Raw genomic sequence first — 15,983 nt, 5'->3', positions numbered from 1 at the left:
TACTTCAGATTAAAATATAGTTCACTGGAAGGTGGAGTTATTAACTTTACCAATTATTGATATGCAAGAGTACATTACTGGGTAAGAAATATAGTTGGTAATTTTCAGCCTGTAATTTCAAGTTCCATCTTAAACAGGAAAAATTATGGTTATGCCCTTTTTATTTTTCAAGTGATACACATGCATATGGAAAGCCAACTAAATATTGTCCTTGTTCTTTTCCAGACTGTTACTCCAGGTCCTGCACTAAGTCACCCTGAGGATGATCCACCACCTGTGGATAAGCCTCCTGTGCAGTCACAGAGGAAACGTGATCGCCGGAATAGCAAGGTTGTTAAGAGTGCTGGTTCACATCGTGGGTCACGTCACACTCATGAGCCAGTAGGCCACTCAGACGATAGCTCAGATGTAGGGGAACCACATCTGAAGCCCACTCCCCGTGTATACCCTCAGTTACGCACTCAAAAGTCTCGTCAGTCCAAAGTAAAACCTTCAAGAAGGGTTAACACCAGTCATCATGAATCTGATAGTGATTCAGACTCTGGTAGACCGTCAAAGTCTGACTCTAATCAGTCTTCTGTTACATCAAGTAGTTCCTTGAAAGACTTAGCAAAGTTACCTGATAAAACTCGGAAGTCTAACGACACAACAGTTGCAAGGGATAACACAAGACGGACTCCAAAAAAGAGGACTGACTCGAAGGAAAATCAGAATGGTGCCAAATCTGAAACTGTTAAGTCTAGAAGGAGCGTTAAGTCACGGGAGTACATACCATGTGACTTGGACTCTGATAGTGATAGTATAATTGATGTAGAGAGCACAACTCCTATAAAACAGCCAGCATCCCAGAGAAGTACCCCTTCCAGGACTGCAAAAGAATTTAATCATATTTCCAGCCCTGTGAAGGCCCATCAGTCGAGCCCTCATGTGTCCCCAATGCCAGCATTTGGTAGTTCCAATAAGAACAGTTCAAGAAGGACACCACTAAGTGAAGCCAGCTCAGAGCCAGCAAATGCAAATAAAAGTGAGGATCTTTTTGGACGGAGCCAAGGAAACTCTGAAAAGGGGCCGTTGGTTAATCCAGCATTTACTTTAGATAAAGACAATAAAAAGGGAAGGGATAGGGACCCTGTGGAGAAAGATAGTAGAAGGAGAGGAAAGGCTCATAGAGAAACGAGCAAAAATAACAGTGGAACTTGTTCTAGTAGCAGTGACTCTAAAGACAGGAGTAAAATTGAGCGAAGTAAAGGTGTAAGTGAAAGTAGTCCTTTGGACAACAGACTAAGTGGAAGACCAGGTGTGTCTCCGTTAGTTGATAAGTCAAGCGAGTCTCCGATAGTTAGTCCAGAACCAAAAGTGCCCATATCCCAGTTACATCACGAATTTGGTTCCCGAAAGTTCACGTGTACAATACCCCTTAGTTTAATTGATAAAGTGCCCAAACCTAATATTAATAGTGTTCCGTGTATATCGAAAACCGAGTTAAAAGAGGAGGATAAAAAGGAAGTGCTAGACAACAGAACTACAGGCAAAGGGGGTAAAGGAAAGCGGAAAACAGGTGATCCAAATGCGAAAGAATCCTGTACTGAAGACAATAAAGCACGTGTAATTTCGTCCATATTCCGTGTGCGCAGGCCAGATAGTGAAAATGACAATGAAAAGGCAAAAAAGGAACAGAAATCCGGACCTATCGATAGTGATGATAGTGATAATGAGAAAGTCCCAAGTAAATCGACGGACTCCAAAGTGAAGGAGTAAGTGTTGTACTTTTAAATACTTTTAAATAAGGTTTTTTTTTCTATCAAGAAGTTCTTGATTAATTTAAGATAAGCTTTTCAATTTATTTTTAGTAGATTTTTGTTGATGTCTTTGAATATTACAGTTTGTAAATCTTTTAGCATAGTGCATTATTGATTGCCATTTCTGAATGATGTGTAATGTCAGTTGTTGTATCATATATCGATGATAAATTCCTATATTGACGGGATAGTAGGTTTTTTATATAGTATTGGTAAGATGGTGGTGTTCAAATATTACACTTGGATATCACATTTTTCCTGATACTGAAAAATTTCATGGAAGCAGTTTATAATTGAAACATTGGAGAGAATAATCAAATACTCAAACAGGGTTCTTTTGGGTATTGTGTAATAAGGAAATGTTCCAGTGCTACTATTGTGGAAGACTTGATTTTGAAGATCTATTGAAGATTCGCGATGGTAGCACTGAGGTATTTATAAAGTTGCCAGGCATTAGGTTGAATGCAAAAGCTATGTAGTATTATGTCTAGTTACAGTACTTAGGTCTTTTGTAAAAAAAAAAAAAAAAGTAATTGCAAGTCATGAATGGGTTTACAGGTTAATACAATGGGTTCTTTTGCGGTTATGGGAATAATGACATCTGTAAGAAATTTCTGTTTTTTCAGTGAGTTTTCTTATACAGATATGCATTACAATTTCAAATACATTCAAACTTACTTATGGTTTTGCTGAGTTGACACGAACATTGAATAGGCAGTTTGGTTATTTATACTTTTATGTATGAAATGTTGTATATACATACACTTTATATTTATATACTGTATATGAATTATTGTGTATGGTAATAATATATTATACTTTAACAGAGAAGAGGGAGAAAATGTGATGGCTCGGCCTAGCAGTGTTCGTCAACGCTCTAGTCCAATGCCATCTTCATTGTCTGATACTTCAAGTTCAAGAACCCATAGAAAGAAGAAGAGGGATTCTGTACCTGAGAGATCTCCATCATCTCATGAACGTAAAAAACCAAGGGTGAGTATCTGAGGTGGTCCCATCATCATAAACCATTTTTTGTATGTAGAACTTTGAAAAATATAGCTAAATTGAGGTTATGATGATAAAAGTAATGAATTTACATTTTGAATCTCTGGATTTGTGCCTGTGACTTTTATTAAGGGTTGCACTCTTAATTTTTCCTTCAGTGAGACTTATCAGATTCTCATGAGGGCATGGATAAAGTCAGTCAGTAAGTTATGTATATAGGTCTAGATCTTGTGTAGGAGACAGAGAAAGTCTTATTACTTGAAATAATGAAATTGGTGGGGTATGTGCAGCTCTCATTTATAGCGTATAATAAGGTAAACAGAATATAGGGAATGTTATGTCACCCGTGAAACATTATTTGGTTAGGTGGAAATGAAAGAAAACTAAAGATTGCTCCTCTACAATAATTCAATAGTAGGCAGTGATCTTTCAGGATGTAGAGCAGGAGTAAATGTAGCTTCTTTTGCTCTTATAAATGCTCGTGGTTTTGTTAATGTGAAGGTGACCCATTACTTGATTATAGAAGCAGAAAGCTTTTTATTTCCTACTGTGGACTTATGTCAAAAGTACTTTTTCTTCATTTGCAGTGTAATAGTGAACGGTTAGCTCCAGAATACTCAACATTGAATTCTGTTGGCGATACAAATTCCCTAGATAGTTGTGATGTGCATAGTAGATTGCGAGGCACTGGAGGTGAAAGTGATCACAGCACTTCACGCAAACGTGATCGGGAACGGGAGAGCAGGTTTGTAACATATTTACAGCAATCTTTTTTCAATGACATTTGCTTCGTTTTGGGAGAAATGGTAGTCTAAAGATTTAATGTGTTTCTTAATGTGGAATATTTTAATTTATATTTGAGGACAAAGTTCCATTTTTCTAGTTTTGATTAAAAAATTATTTTGCAGTTTGGAGAGCACTAGAAGTAGCTCACACAGTGAATCGGGAAGGACAAGTAAAAAACCAAGAATTTCTAAGTCTAAGGATATAAAGGACTCTTCTATGAAAAGTCCTAGTATAAGGCCAGGTAGCCAGCGCGAGAGTAGCTCATCTCGTGCGTGGAGTCAGGAGAAGGATTTGCAGCAAAATTTATATCCCCAAAGACCTCAGCCTTCTCAGCAGTCTAGTCAGGTGGGTAAATGATAACTTTTATCACTTGCCTGTTTGCAATTATGAATTTATGTGTATAGTGATACAGTATATAGAAGTGAATTTTCTTCCCTTATTTTTTATTTCTTTCAGCCTCAGAATTCGCAGTTTTGTATATGCAATTTGGCATTCGGTTTGCTATAATGAAAATTTAGATAATTTTGGTAACATTGCCATTTTAGTTTTAGGTGTCTTTGTAGTCTTTGTTGTTTCTTTGTGTTTGCGAAGAAAATTCATTTATTGTAAACTGTTACTTTTTCCAGTACTGTACTTAAGTAATTTGGTTTAGTCTCATGAATTTTACCCATTATTTCATAAAGATATGAGATAGAAAATTTTTTATTACACTCATCGGTCTCATTTAAATATGACCTACTAACTACAGTAAACCATTAAATGCTACTGTACTATGGGAATAAACCTTTGCCTGTTACAGGATCATTTAAAGCATCTTTCACCTCTAATCTCCATTAGTTATGAAAGATTAATTTGTTTTGTCACCTCTGATGCCCTGTGCCAGTTGGCCTGGAAATTGCATTAGCAATTGGCAACTTTATCAAAAATACAGTAATCATATGAAGCTGTAGCGCATATTAAAATATTAACACCGACTCCTGGATTACAGTATCAATTTTCTTGGTTTTCTTAGATGAAAGTAGGCATAATTTGTTAGTAAAGCTGACTATTTGGAAGAAATCATATTTTAGTGACGCTGAAATTGTCATTCCCAAATACCTAAGATAAATCAGATCAAATTCAGTAGGGAAGAGCGTTGAGTTTAGTACATTATTTTCATGTCATCAGGCTTTCAAGTTCATAATTACTTAATTTAGTACATAACACCTCATCTAAGGATGTTGTACTTTCAGTATGTGCAAAAATGTTATTTCTTATATCTGTTTCATTTATTTGCCACCAAATACTTTTTCTTGGGTTTGCTCTGAAAAAATTATTATACTGTGCGGAAAATGTACGAGGTAGTGTCAGAAAAAAAAAAAAAAAAAAACATTACTTTTATGGAAGCACCATTGATGCCACTTTCACCAGCTAGTTCTAATTTGGATGGATCTGTTTGATTGTCAGTTCCTGTTATTTGACTTGAAAAAGTAATTTTATTTAAGTCTTGAGTGGTACTGATTAGTATTGACAAAATCTTACTCTTTCTCTTGAGAGAGCCCTTCGTTGGCCGAGTCGGTTGAGCTTCAGACTGTCACTCGATGGGCCGGAGTTCAATTCCCCTGGCCGGCTGATGAAGAGTAAGAGGAATTTATTTCTGGTGATAGAAATTCATTTCTCGCTATAATGTGGTTTGGATTCCACAATAAGCTGTAGGTCCCGTTGCTAAGTAACCAATTGGTTCTTAGCCACCTAAAATAAGTCTAATCCTTCGGGCCAGCCCTAGGAAAGCTGTTAATCAGCTCAGTGGTTTGGTAAAACTAAGGTATACTTTTCTTTTTCTCTTGAGAGTTAGGATTGGTCATTGAATTTTGCATCTTAAACACATTTTCCCCGAGTGCAAGTGTGCGTGTGTGTTTTAGCTAAACCACAGCCTTATACAGTCTCATCGATGACATTTTTGAAACTGGATGCTAGTACATATATATTTGGATTGTTTATTAAGGAGGAATAGTGTTGGTTTTATTATGGCTTTTTATTAGTGACTAAATTATATTATAGGAATACCAATGGGATGACTTAAAGACTATAGATGCAGGTTTAAAGAAATTAGAGTAGTGTTTCTGGATTGCATTTTGTGGTTGTAGTGTGTCACAAGTATTAACAACACTCTCATTACAGTATTCTCAGAAGGGTTACAATGGTGGTATGTCAGAAGATGCTGTGAGTAATCATGAAACTGAATATGTAAATGAGGAGGAGGATGGTGTGTCAGTTGCTGCTGCTCTTGCTGCACCAAACTCAGTCCATCAGGGATATTATGGCAAGGTTGGTAAAGTACAGGAAAATAAAACACTTAGCAATGTTTAATTTGCTCTCCTTGCAAGCTGACTCTACCACCTACCTTTTATTTGTGGATCTGTAAAATCATAGCCTATATTTTTCCATTTTTTCAACGTAGTGCATATGATGTCTTGAGAGAGTGAGTAAGTTGAGAATCATAGATGAGAATTGTTGTAGGGCTTTGTTTCCAGGATCATGATGCATGTTGCTTGTCAGTTTATGTTGAGCACACATGGTTCATAGATAGTTGACTCTAGGAAAAATAGGGAATATGCGAACTCGCATGGATACAGTTAGGTTTACACGTATTTGTGTGATTGTTATCCGAGCGTTTTATTGTAAAATAGCTTATTCGTGGTATTGTACACAAATATTTTTGATAGTGTAGCTACCTCATATACAGTAGTATGATGTGGATGTATTAATTTAGATATCCTGCAGAGATAGGAATGCTATAAACATCGGTGTTGTAAGTGTTTGAGCAATTGTATGTCACATCTGTTTGTAGTGTATGTCTAACATATAAGTAAATGAAAATATTTTATCTCCAGGGAAAAGTGGATGAGAGTCATGCAACTCCAGGCACAGAGCATGATACAAGGGTAGATGGTGCTTCCTTCAGATCAAATGGGGACCAAACTGTTACCTCTGATGGGAATGGAGAGACACCAGCATCAGAGGCACAACAAGAAAATGGTACACCTATGGTACCCCCTCAGTCCCATAAACAAGCATCTGTCTTTTCCACTGGTGTTTCCATGGGTTCTGCACAGTCTTTTCCAGACCAGTAAGCTCTCATTATTGTACTTTTCAGACTTTGTAAAATTGTGTGCCCAAGAGTTCATAAATATCATATTAACTGATTTTGTAAACTAAGTGCATCCTGTTTTAATTCTCAGTGTGTAATAATGGATTCAATTATCTTTCCACAGGTCATCCTTTGAAGCGTATTACTTAAATTTGCATAAAAGGTTTTATCCCTCATATTTTGAGAGGAAGATGATGCCAGAGAATAACGTGTAAGTTTCCCTTATTTAATCTGAAATGTAAAGTACACTCCGCTTTACTTAATCTTTACCTTGGAAACTGTATTCTGAAATGTTCTTCCATCAGTCATGGAAAGAAAGACAATTATGTGTAAATTTTATAAAAATATATGTGACCTCCAGTTTTAATTGTAAATCAACAGTAGCTTAGGGAGCTTTTATTTCTTTTAAGTACTGTACTGTGATTTCATACTGTATATTGCAAATATGGTAAGTGTAATATATACAGTCCACTTATTTCTTAATTATGTCTTTGTAATAATTTGGAAGTGGTGTGCTTTATTTTTCATTTCTGTGATATCTGAGATTTATCAGAATTATATATTCCTACTTAATATTTTCCTGTATATCTGTCTATGCGGCTACTGTATATGATAAACTGGAGGTCATGTGAATTGTAGGAGGGCAGATGCGAAGACTTAAACCAAAAAGGAACCACATTTTATGTCTAAACATAATAATTAGCAGAATAAAAGTTTTTACTAGAGCACTTGTTGGTGGAACAGTTTAAGAAAATTTTTTTATTGAATTACTTGCAAGTATATAAAATTTTTGTAATTGTGTAGGCTGAAGATGTTGAAGATTGACAATTTTTCAAGGATTTTGTGTCCCATATTTGTCATTCAATATGAACTGAAATTTGGCATGTGCACAGAATATGTGTAATTCATTTATAGGTAGTAATGAAATCAGCTCATAACATACAACCACAATAACAAATGCTGATAAATATTCTTGATCATTTGTTCAGATACCTGAATTTGTTAAAAGTTAATGCTTGGGTCTTTCTGATAAATTGGAACTCTTCATTACGGTAAACAGCTGAGCAAGAGAATATAAAGTGAATTTCGTAAGAAAAAAATCAAATTCATAACTTATGTATATATTTTTTGCACAATAGAATAACTTAGAACATTCCTAAAATACAAGGATTGCAAGTACATATATAATCTAGTTTCTTGCAAAATACGTTACATGGTAATTCCTAGGCTACTTGCCAAAACATTTCTTAAAAAGCGTCACCTAAGTGATTTTTAAAAGTTATGGCATGTCAGTCGTCTTTATAAGCAAAGCCATCTTTTCAAACTAAACTTTGCTTATGTAGTACTACTTATATTATACAGTATGTTAAACATTCCTGAATGACAAGAAACGTGTCAAATCTCAATTGTGAACCTTTGTCAGACAAGGATCAATATTTACTATACAGTACATCATTATATAACAGACAAGAGGGTCATGTTGATCAATACTTGAATTGTTCCCACTCGTTGAACCCATGTCTCGGCAAAAATAGTTAAATATGCTTTATGTGAACTAACTTTAAGTCAGCAGCAAATGTCAAATTGTAGAGACAAATTATATGTGGAAATTTTGTCAAGATCGTTCAACATCTTCAACTTAACTAATAATCGTATCTAAAGAACTACAGTAAAAAAAAAAAAAAACTTTAATTTTAGTATTCAAGAACATTTAGACCAGCCTTATTAAAGTCAAAGGGTTGGCTTTGTGTCTGGTCAAACTACTTCAGAGTAAATCATCAAGTGGTTTTTCATGAAATTAGAGGAATACCCATAAGCTTGATTGCATAGGTTAATCATTCTAATTTAGTTTGTTTTATTCTAGTCAAACATCTGGTTTGTAGGCAAGGTAAGTCTAGGGGCTTTAATTAGAAATCTCAACAACAGTAAATGGGTAATTCATATGTACTCATGATGTATTATTGTTCTATTTTCCAGAGATTATATGGGCTTCTTAAGTATGGCAAAAGATTTAAAACATACAGCTGATGCTGAAGCAGATAGATCTGTACAAGTAATGAAATATTTGGAAGCTGCTCTTTATTTTATTCTTAGTGGGAAGGCTATGGAAAATGATCCAAAAACAGAAGAATCAGCATCATTGCGAATTTATAAGGACACATTAAACTTTATTAGGTAAGTGAACCAAAGGTCCAAGTTTTTGTCAATTAGGTTTCAGACATTTGCATGTATGATGAGTTTAAATGGTGTTTTAAAATAGTAATTTGTTTAATATTTTTACACTTCGTAAGGGGATACCGCCGTCAGTGCACCTCACATGGTGCACTGTAGGTGTTTCTTACGTTTCTTTGCAGTGTCCCTGCAGCCCCTAGCTGCAACTCTTCTGTTCCTTTTGTTGTACCTCTTTCATATTCTTTCTTCCATCTGACTTTCCACCTTCTCCTAACAGTTGTTTCACATTGAAACTGCAAGGTTTTCCTCCTGTTACACCTTTTAAACGTGTCAGTTTCCCTTTCAGTGTTGAATGACCTCATAGTTCCCAGCGCTTGGCCTTTGGCTGAAAATCTGTATTCCAATATTTTATGTAATTATATTTGAATATTGATTGCTGTTTCATGAATTTAACTGATAAAAAATGAGTTTTGGTTTAATTCCCAGTTTTGCCTGAGGTATTACATTTATCTGGAAAGGTTTGGGCATAAAGCTTTTCATTGTGTGCTATCTATCTATGTCTAATATTATAATGAATTTACTTTTTTCTTCCAGTTTAAAGAAATACCCTGTATATCCTTTAATTTTTTTCATTTTATATTATCTGTCCAACTATATTATGATGAACTAAGTTTTTCTTTTACCCTAAAGTATTTTATCCTTTCCGTTTTAGACACGTATCATCAATAGTCATGAGGGAGAAGCAAGATGGAAGTTTGGATACCAGATTAGCAGTTATAAGGTAGGTTGTGTGATGTTTGTTAACATAATTTATTTTTAGGAATTGTAATACTGTACCGTAAATAATAAACACTTGATGGGGTGCTCACAATATATACTGGAAATTTGGTTACAAATAGATCAGCTTCGATGGAAGAAATAAGTACTCTATTTTTTCTGGACAGCAGATCCTATGTATGACTCAATGGTAGACACAACCTTTAAACTTGAAGATTGTTTTTATAAAGGTCTTAGTATATACGTTTATTCCCAATAAATCTGTTTGAAGTGAAAGTGGGAACCATTTGTGTGTTTACTGTACCTATAATCTATACAGTATGTAATTAGGGTATAGCAAGTGGCAAGCCAACTAAGGAGCTAAATTTCCTGTTTTAATTAGTAAATTTGTAGCAATCTAATTTTTTCTATTTGTTTTCGCAGCTTACGGTGCCAGAGTTTACTGTCTCTCCAAATATACAAGATGATAAGACATGAATATAAGGATATTCAGAGGCAGTTATCTAACTATGTAAATGTAAGTACTGCTGTACAGTTGCTAATGTCGCCATTTATCTTTGAGGTCAGAATTGTGTTGGTAGCAATTTGTAATTTATTCTATACTGATTTGGTGTTTTGTGACAGGCTTACCAGTATAATTTTTGGGTATGGTTCTAATGGAATGTAACCCCCCCCTTCTTTTTTAATTTTTCACTAAATTTTGTGAATTGCATTAAAGGATTGTACATAGCTTTGTTTTGAGTATTTTTGAGCAGTTGTTTCACAAGTTGAAGTAACTGTTTTAAGAATGACAAGTGCAGTGCACAGTATATTATTTTTACTTTCCCCAGTAATATCTATAAAATTGGTAGATTGTGTTAAATTGTAGTATTTATGAAAGATATTGCACTTAACTGTATGTAAAATTATTGATTTATATACTTTTTGTCCTTTTATGAATTTTGAATAGATGATTATGGTAAAATTTATTTTTATTTACAGAATTACGGTAAACATGGAAGTATTGAAACAACAGGCAATGCAGCCAATCCTAGTACCTGGAGTGGTCACCGGACCAGTGGTTCTCCTTCTCATTTATCCCAAACACCCTCACCAGCTGGGTCTGTAGGTTCTGAGGGATCTCAGTCATCTGGTTACAACACTAGCACTGAGGGAGCACGTACCAAGAATGGACCCCCTCCAGTTGGCCACACACCTCCCCATCCTCAACCACCTCCAGGATCTGGGACAGTACCAGTGCCTCAACATATTCATACATTGTTTATGAAGCAGCACCAGTACTCTTTCCACCTTGCAACTGCCCATGACTTGTGGATAGAGGCTGACAATTATGTCTTCAAAAACGACATGCAAGGTAATGTTGGATGGCTGTATTATCATCAACTTTTTACGTGTTATAGATGAGTGAACTTTTGGCAGTAATGCATGTGAATGGAAATCATATATTTTTTTTTTTTTTATTTCCCCAGAATTCTTCATCGAGCTGGATCATCTTGTAAGTCCGTTGACTCTCCATTCGTCATTATCAGAGCTAGTGTATTATGTGCAGTGTGGCCTCCAGCGTCTGAAAGACTAGCCAGTGCTGCCAATGTTGATTTCATAAGTTAATTTTTCTCTTTATTTCTCTTGGTTTTCTTTCACTGAGGTTATACAATTGTCCAACAGTGGGCTTTGGGTTAACTTTATACATGAAAAGTACAACCATTTATCAAACACATTTTAAGAATGGTGTAGCTTTGTGAAGAGACCTTTGTGCATTGCTCACTATGCCTTGTCATCTAATAAGTGAATAGCCATATCTTATATGCAGCTTGTACTAAAGCATACACTTTCTCAAGGATTACACAATATATTTAATGGTGTATAGTGCAGTTTGGCTATGTGTAAATTGACATAGGTTGTTCTGCAGTTTCAGTTGAAAGGAAATATTATAAGTGGAAGGAAAATTTTGCTATTATTGGCCATTTTGAAGGCTATTAATTGCAGCAAGGAAACCCTTAAGATCCTGCCTTGGGTTTCTGGTTTCATTAACAACTGTGATGATGCCTTATTACTATTAAATTTAGTTCTCAGAAAGATTTTTCATTACCAAATAATCTCATATTTTTTATTTTTTTTCTATAATTATGTTATTTTTCCCACCCAGAACGTACAAATTTATGAGAGGTCCATGTTTGTGAAGACAATGCCTTTGTGTGCTCTTAAAGTTGAAAGTGCATTCATGGCCACCCTCCTGACAGTGCTCCAAAACCACTTCCCACGTTTCACAATACTATACAGTACTTGGAAATAGCTTTATACTGTGCTGATGAAAGGCCAGCTTAATATCTCAAGTATCCATCTTTATTATTGCAGTGAATTGTCTCTCTTATCAGAGATAGATTGTTATAGGGTAAATAGCTTTAGACTTTCACATGTAAGAGTATCTCACCCGGTCAGCAACCATAAACAAGAAATTCTGTCATTGGACTTTGATGGGTGTGGAGGCAGTTGAGAGGAACCTCAGGAAAAGTGCTGATGCAGTTATATGTATATATATGTGTATGTATATGTCATGTATATACCTACTATATATATATGTATATATATAGTGAATGATATGGTAATGCTGTATGCAGAAAATAAATGTAGGGTTGTTGGTATAGTGTAAGCTCAGAGGTTGTGCTGCTTTGGAGTGGCCTTACACATACCATGACCATGAATTCTCTGCCTCTCTCTTGCTGGCCGTTTGGCAATGTAATTAGTATTTTGTGGCAAGTTATTGAGCACACACAACCCTGCCAGATGTATATTTTTGTACATATTTTGAGAATTCATAATGGTACTGACCATGAATACATTGCTGATAGCATATTGTATCTTTTTACTGGGCTTTAATTGCCAAGAGAACCCTAAAATTGAGTGACAAGTGGCGTGCAAAGAGAAGAGAAATCGACTTTGAATTATTTTTGTCCTCTGAACAAGCTGTTATATATACTTTAATTTTATGGATGCTCACAAGATGTTAACTGCATAAACATTAAAGTTGTTTGTCATTGTAAATTATTTTCAAACCAAGAATGCATTAAATTATTTTCCTGTCACAAACAATGAGAGACTTCTCATTCACATAAAAAGCCGTTTTCGTTTTTTCTTTTATTCTGGTTACTTATTTCATGTACTATATTTGCCTGAAATCTGGTTGCCACAGTCTTTGGTCATTCCAGCTAATTAACAAAATCTTGAAAAGTTACATAAATAGCAATTGTGTAGGTGTTATTTCATTTTTACAGTTGAAAATAGTGTTGATTATTTCTGAAATTGAAGTTATTAGGTTGCTCTTCCATGCATAAGGAACTTAGTTATAACCAAAACATCATGTCCAGTCCATTGCATCAGAAATCTTGACACTAGGACTGTCCATCTTTTGAACTTTAACATTCAGATGTAAAAGTTTTGAAGCGCCTTTTCCCGGAATCCAAGGTGGCAACCAGTAAGAATAAATATAGGAGGTTACAACCTGACTTGGGACACAAAATCCTATTGTGTTATTATTATTATTATTATTATTCAGTAGATGAAACCTATTCATTATACATGGTCTTCCTAGTATGCCCGATCACTGGAAGATACCACCATTCTCTACTGTATCATCTCATATTGCTCACTGAAAGATATATACTGTATATGTATATACAAATGTGTATATATTCCCTTTATTGGCAAAGCCAAAGAGAGTAAAACATGTAAAAGTGCTCATTGTTAATTATGGTTCTCCCACTTCCTGTTTAGACCCATGAAAATACATTGCTGTTGTTTGCAATTATTTCTATTTATTTAAAATCATAGTTTTATATATGTTATGCAATTTAGTATTTTATTAGGCAGGTAAATGTCCCGGTGTAAAAGGACAGCTTTCCTGCTAGGGTTAAGCAATTTAGGTTAGTAGGCAGTGTGTTCGTGTGTACTTAGCTCTTGAGCCACCCAGGTGGTTGTTGTTGATGGCTGGCCGAGCAGCACCAGCTGAGATGTGTGGCCTTTTGCTGCTGCTCAGTTCACATACATGCACACACACACTTGTCTCTATTTTGTAATTCAATATTTTCCTGCATGAGTTTAGGTTAAAGATTCATGCTTCAGTCAAGTTGATCTGTGTTTAGAATTGTTTAATTTTAATTTAGCAGACATTGTATGCACAAAATTTTACAGTTTTTAAGGCTTTGGGCCAGGACAAGAATGAATGACTTAACTATACTTAACCTACTTTCTTTATGAAAGCTTTCTATTTGAAAGACAATGTTTAATTGTGATATTTAAACGCCATTGGCGAGTAATAAACTTACAAACACAGTACAATGTTGTTCCACTAAGTGGTATTTGCACCCCTGGAAAGCCTATGTGTACTGAGGTTCAATTTTATGCATCATGAATTGGTAATATGTATTGCAATTCTGTCCTAATTAAAATTCAGAGCATTACCTAATCCTGTGACTATGTTGTTTTGGAACTTCATGAAAATGTTGGTTTTTTCTTTTTTGACATGAATCACCAGTGACCCTCCCCACATTCAAGTGGTAACAGTGTTCTTTTCAGTCATGACAAATTTGTCAGCAGAGTATTTTGAAGAAATTGTTTCACAAATGTTACCATACAGACTACAGTTTAAACTTCTGATCTTCATGAAATACATGATTGGAATGATAAGTGCCAAAAAGGAAAATTTAGTGGAATACATTTTTAGGCCTTCAGGGTTGTGAGCTTATGAATTTAGATTAATCTTATTTTAACTGAATATGATTTGTTATTGTGTAAAATGGTGTGTAAATTTTGTTGTAATACTTTTTCTAAATTTATAAGAGTATGTTGTAACATAATTTTCCCATATCTGAGAATTTTCAGATCACTTTCAGCTGTAAAAGGTCTCAGTTGTACTGAAATGGAATATAATGTTCATTTTTTTTTTCTTTTTTTGAGTAAAGTACAACTCTTTTTGCCTATGAGCGAAAGTTTAAATGTTTGGTTTATTTTTATAGCTTGCTTATACACCTGAAAGGTCAGTAATTAATCTTTCATTTGAAGATTGGACAACAAGGTATTTCTACAGTTAAACTTTGCCACTTTTCCTTTCTAGTTTGTGAACAGTATATAGCTCCCATACTCCAGTACTTAATTTGTTTATACAATTTGGCCCATTTTACATGTGTTCCTTTTGTTTTTAATGAGGTGCATTAAGAGATTTGACTACAATATAAGAGCTGTGCCTCTGAGCCTTCCAGTGCCCAGGCTTTGGTAGGTGGGGGAACCCTTCTAATACATATTGTTCACATCATTCATTCATTACATTGTGTTGATTGTTCATTATATTCATATATCCATTCATTCATCAAATTATTGTGGGACAATTCCTGTCAACTTTTAGTCCAATCTATTATTTTTCATTCGATTTTCAAAAAAGTCTTGGTTCAGTGCATCTCCCTCCAATTAATGTTTTACTTTCTTTTCATGCATATCAAGTGCAATGTCACTTGCCAGTAAGGGAATGATATACTGGCCTGATAATCATATCTCATATCATTTGTTGACATCAGATTCATTATCATCATTACTTCATGTCATTTCATTTCATATATAATGTCCCCTCGCATAGGTTTAATATATCTTGTGCTCCCCTGTGTATAGAAAATCATCCCAGTAATGGGTTTTCTTGTAGCTGGGATGCATTATTCATCCCTAGCTGCTCCACCACCTTGTGAGTGTTGGCCTTGGTTGAGAGGTTGGTTGGGTGAAAGTACAGTACTCAGTATGTGAGACTTCACTCAATCACATACACACACTCACAAATGCCCACCTCTTACGGAAAGTGTCCTTCCTATACCCACATACTCTGACCTTATTTATTATGACTTAAGTAGTGGTATCGTTTCCGTGTTTGGGCGCCTGGTGTAGAGGAACCCGGAAGCTGTACAAAAGGACAGTCTTATTCAAATCTATGCCAAGATTGTAGCTAAAATAAGTAAATGAATAATAACACATGCACAGTTTTGCTGTTTTACAGATATATCATGTACATAATAAAGTATTTCTTATGTTTTCTTGTGTTTTCATCATTTCCTTTAACAAAAAAAAATTACATTATTGGTGTCTAAGATAGCCAAAGCTGAGTCAGCAATGAGCAGGTAAAATCCATCAGTATGAATAAACGGCAGACATATTTAACCAAACATCAAGTAAAGTCATTCTTTATTTCAACAAGTATGTTGAATTGCAGTAATCTGTCACATTTATGGAAGATATTCCTTTGAGATAATTGGATTATTTTTTATGGTAATGCCACA

At 35.0% G+C, this 15,983-nt stretch overlaps 1 protein-coding gene across 15 annotated transcripts in view; it reads left to right on the top strand.

Moving 5' to 3' along the window:
- Nucleotides 1-15,738, top strand: part of LOC136850668 (AF4/FMR2 family member 4-like) — a 231,403-nt gene extending 215,665 nt beyond the window's left edge. For 12 of the 15 annotated variants that reach the window (XM_067124445.1, XM_067124439.1, XM_067124442.1 and 9 more), the window contains 11 exons: nt 226-1,754; nt 2,627-2,792; nt 3,392-3,549; nt 3,713-3,935; nt 6,464-6,699; nt 6,845-6,931; nt 8,698-8,895; nt 9,605-9,673; nt 10,093-10,186; nt 10,651-11,023; nt 11,139-15,738. In XM_067124445.1, the coding sequence (XP_066980546.1) occupies nt 226-1,754; nt 2,627-2,792; nt 3,392-3,549; nt 3,713-3,935; nt 6,464-6,699; nt 6,845-6,931; nt 8,698-8,895; nt 9,605-9,673; nt 10,093-10,186; nt 10,651-11,023; nt 11,139-11,245 (3,240 nt within the window). In that variant the 3' untranslated portion in view covers nt 11,246-15,738. The remainder of the gene's footprint in view (nt 1-225; nt 1,755-2,626; nt 2,793-3,391; nt 3,550-3,712; nt 3,936-6,463; nt 6,700-6,844; nt 6,932-8,697; nt 8,896-9,604; nt 9,674-10,092; nt 10,187-10,650; nt 11,024-11,138) is intronic. The other 3 variants (XM_067124449.1, XM_067124448.1, XM_067124435.1) reach the window with 1 other exon arrangement.
- Nucleotides 15,739-15,983: the final 245 nt, after the last annotated feature.

The sequence above is a fragment of the Macrobrachium rosenbergii genome, chromosome 22 (genome assembly GCF_040412425.1).
Source record: "Macrobrachium rosenbergii isolate ZJJX-2024 chromosome 22, ASM4041242v1, whole genome shotgun sequence".
Classification (NCBI taxonomy): domain Eukaryota; kingdom Metazoa; phylum Arthropoda; class Malacostraca; order Decapoda; family Palaemonidae; genus Macrobrachium; species Macrobrachium rosenbergii.
The sequence above is the reverse complement of the archived record's forward strand: the minus strand, read 5'-3'. Positions and strand labels throughout refer to the sequence as shown.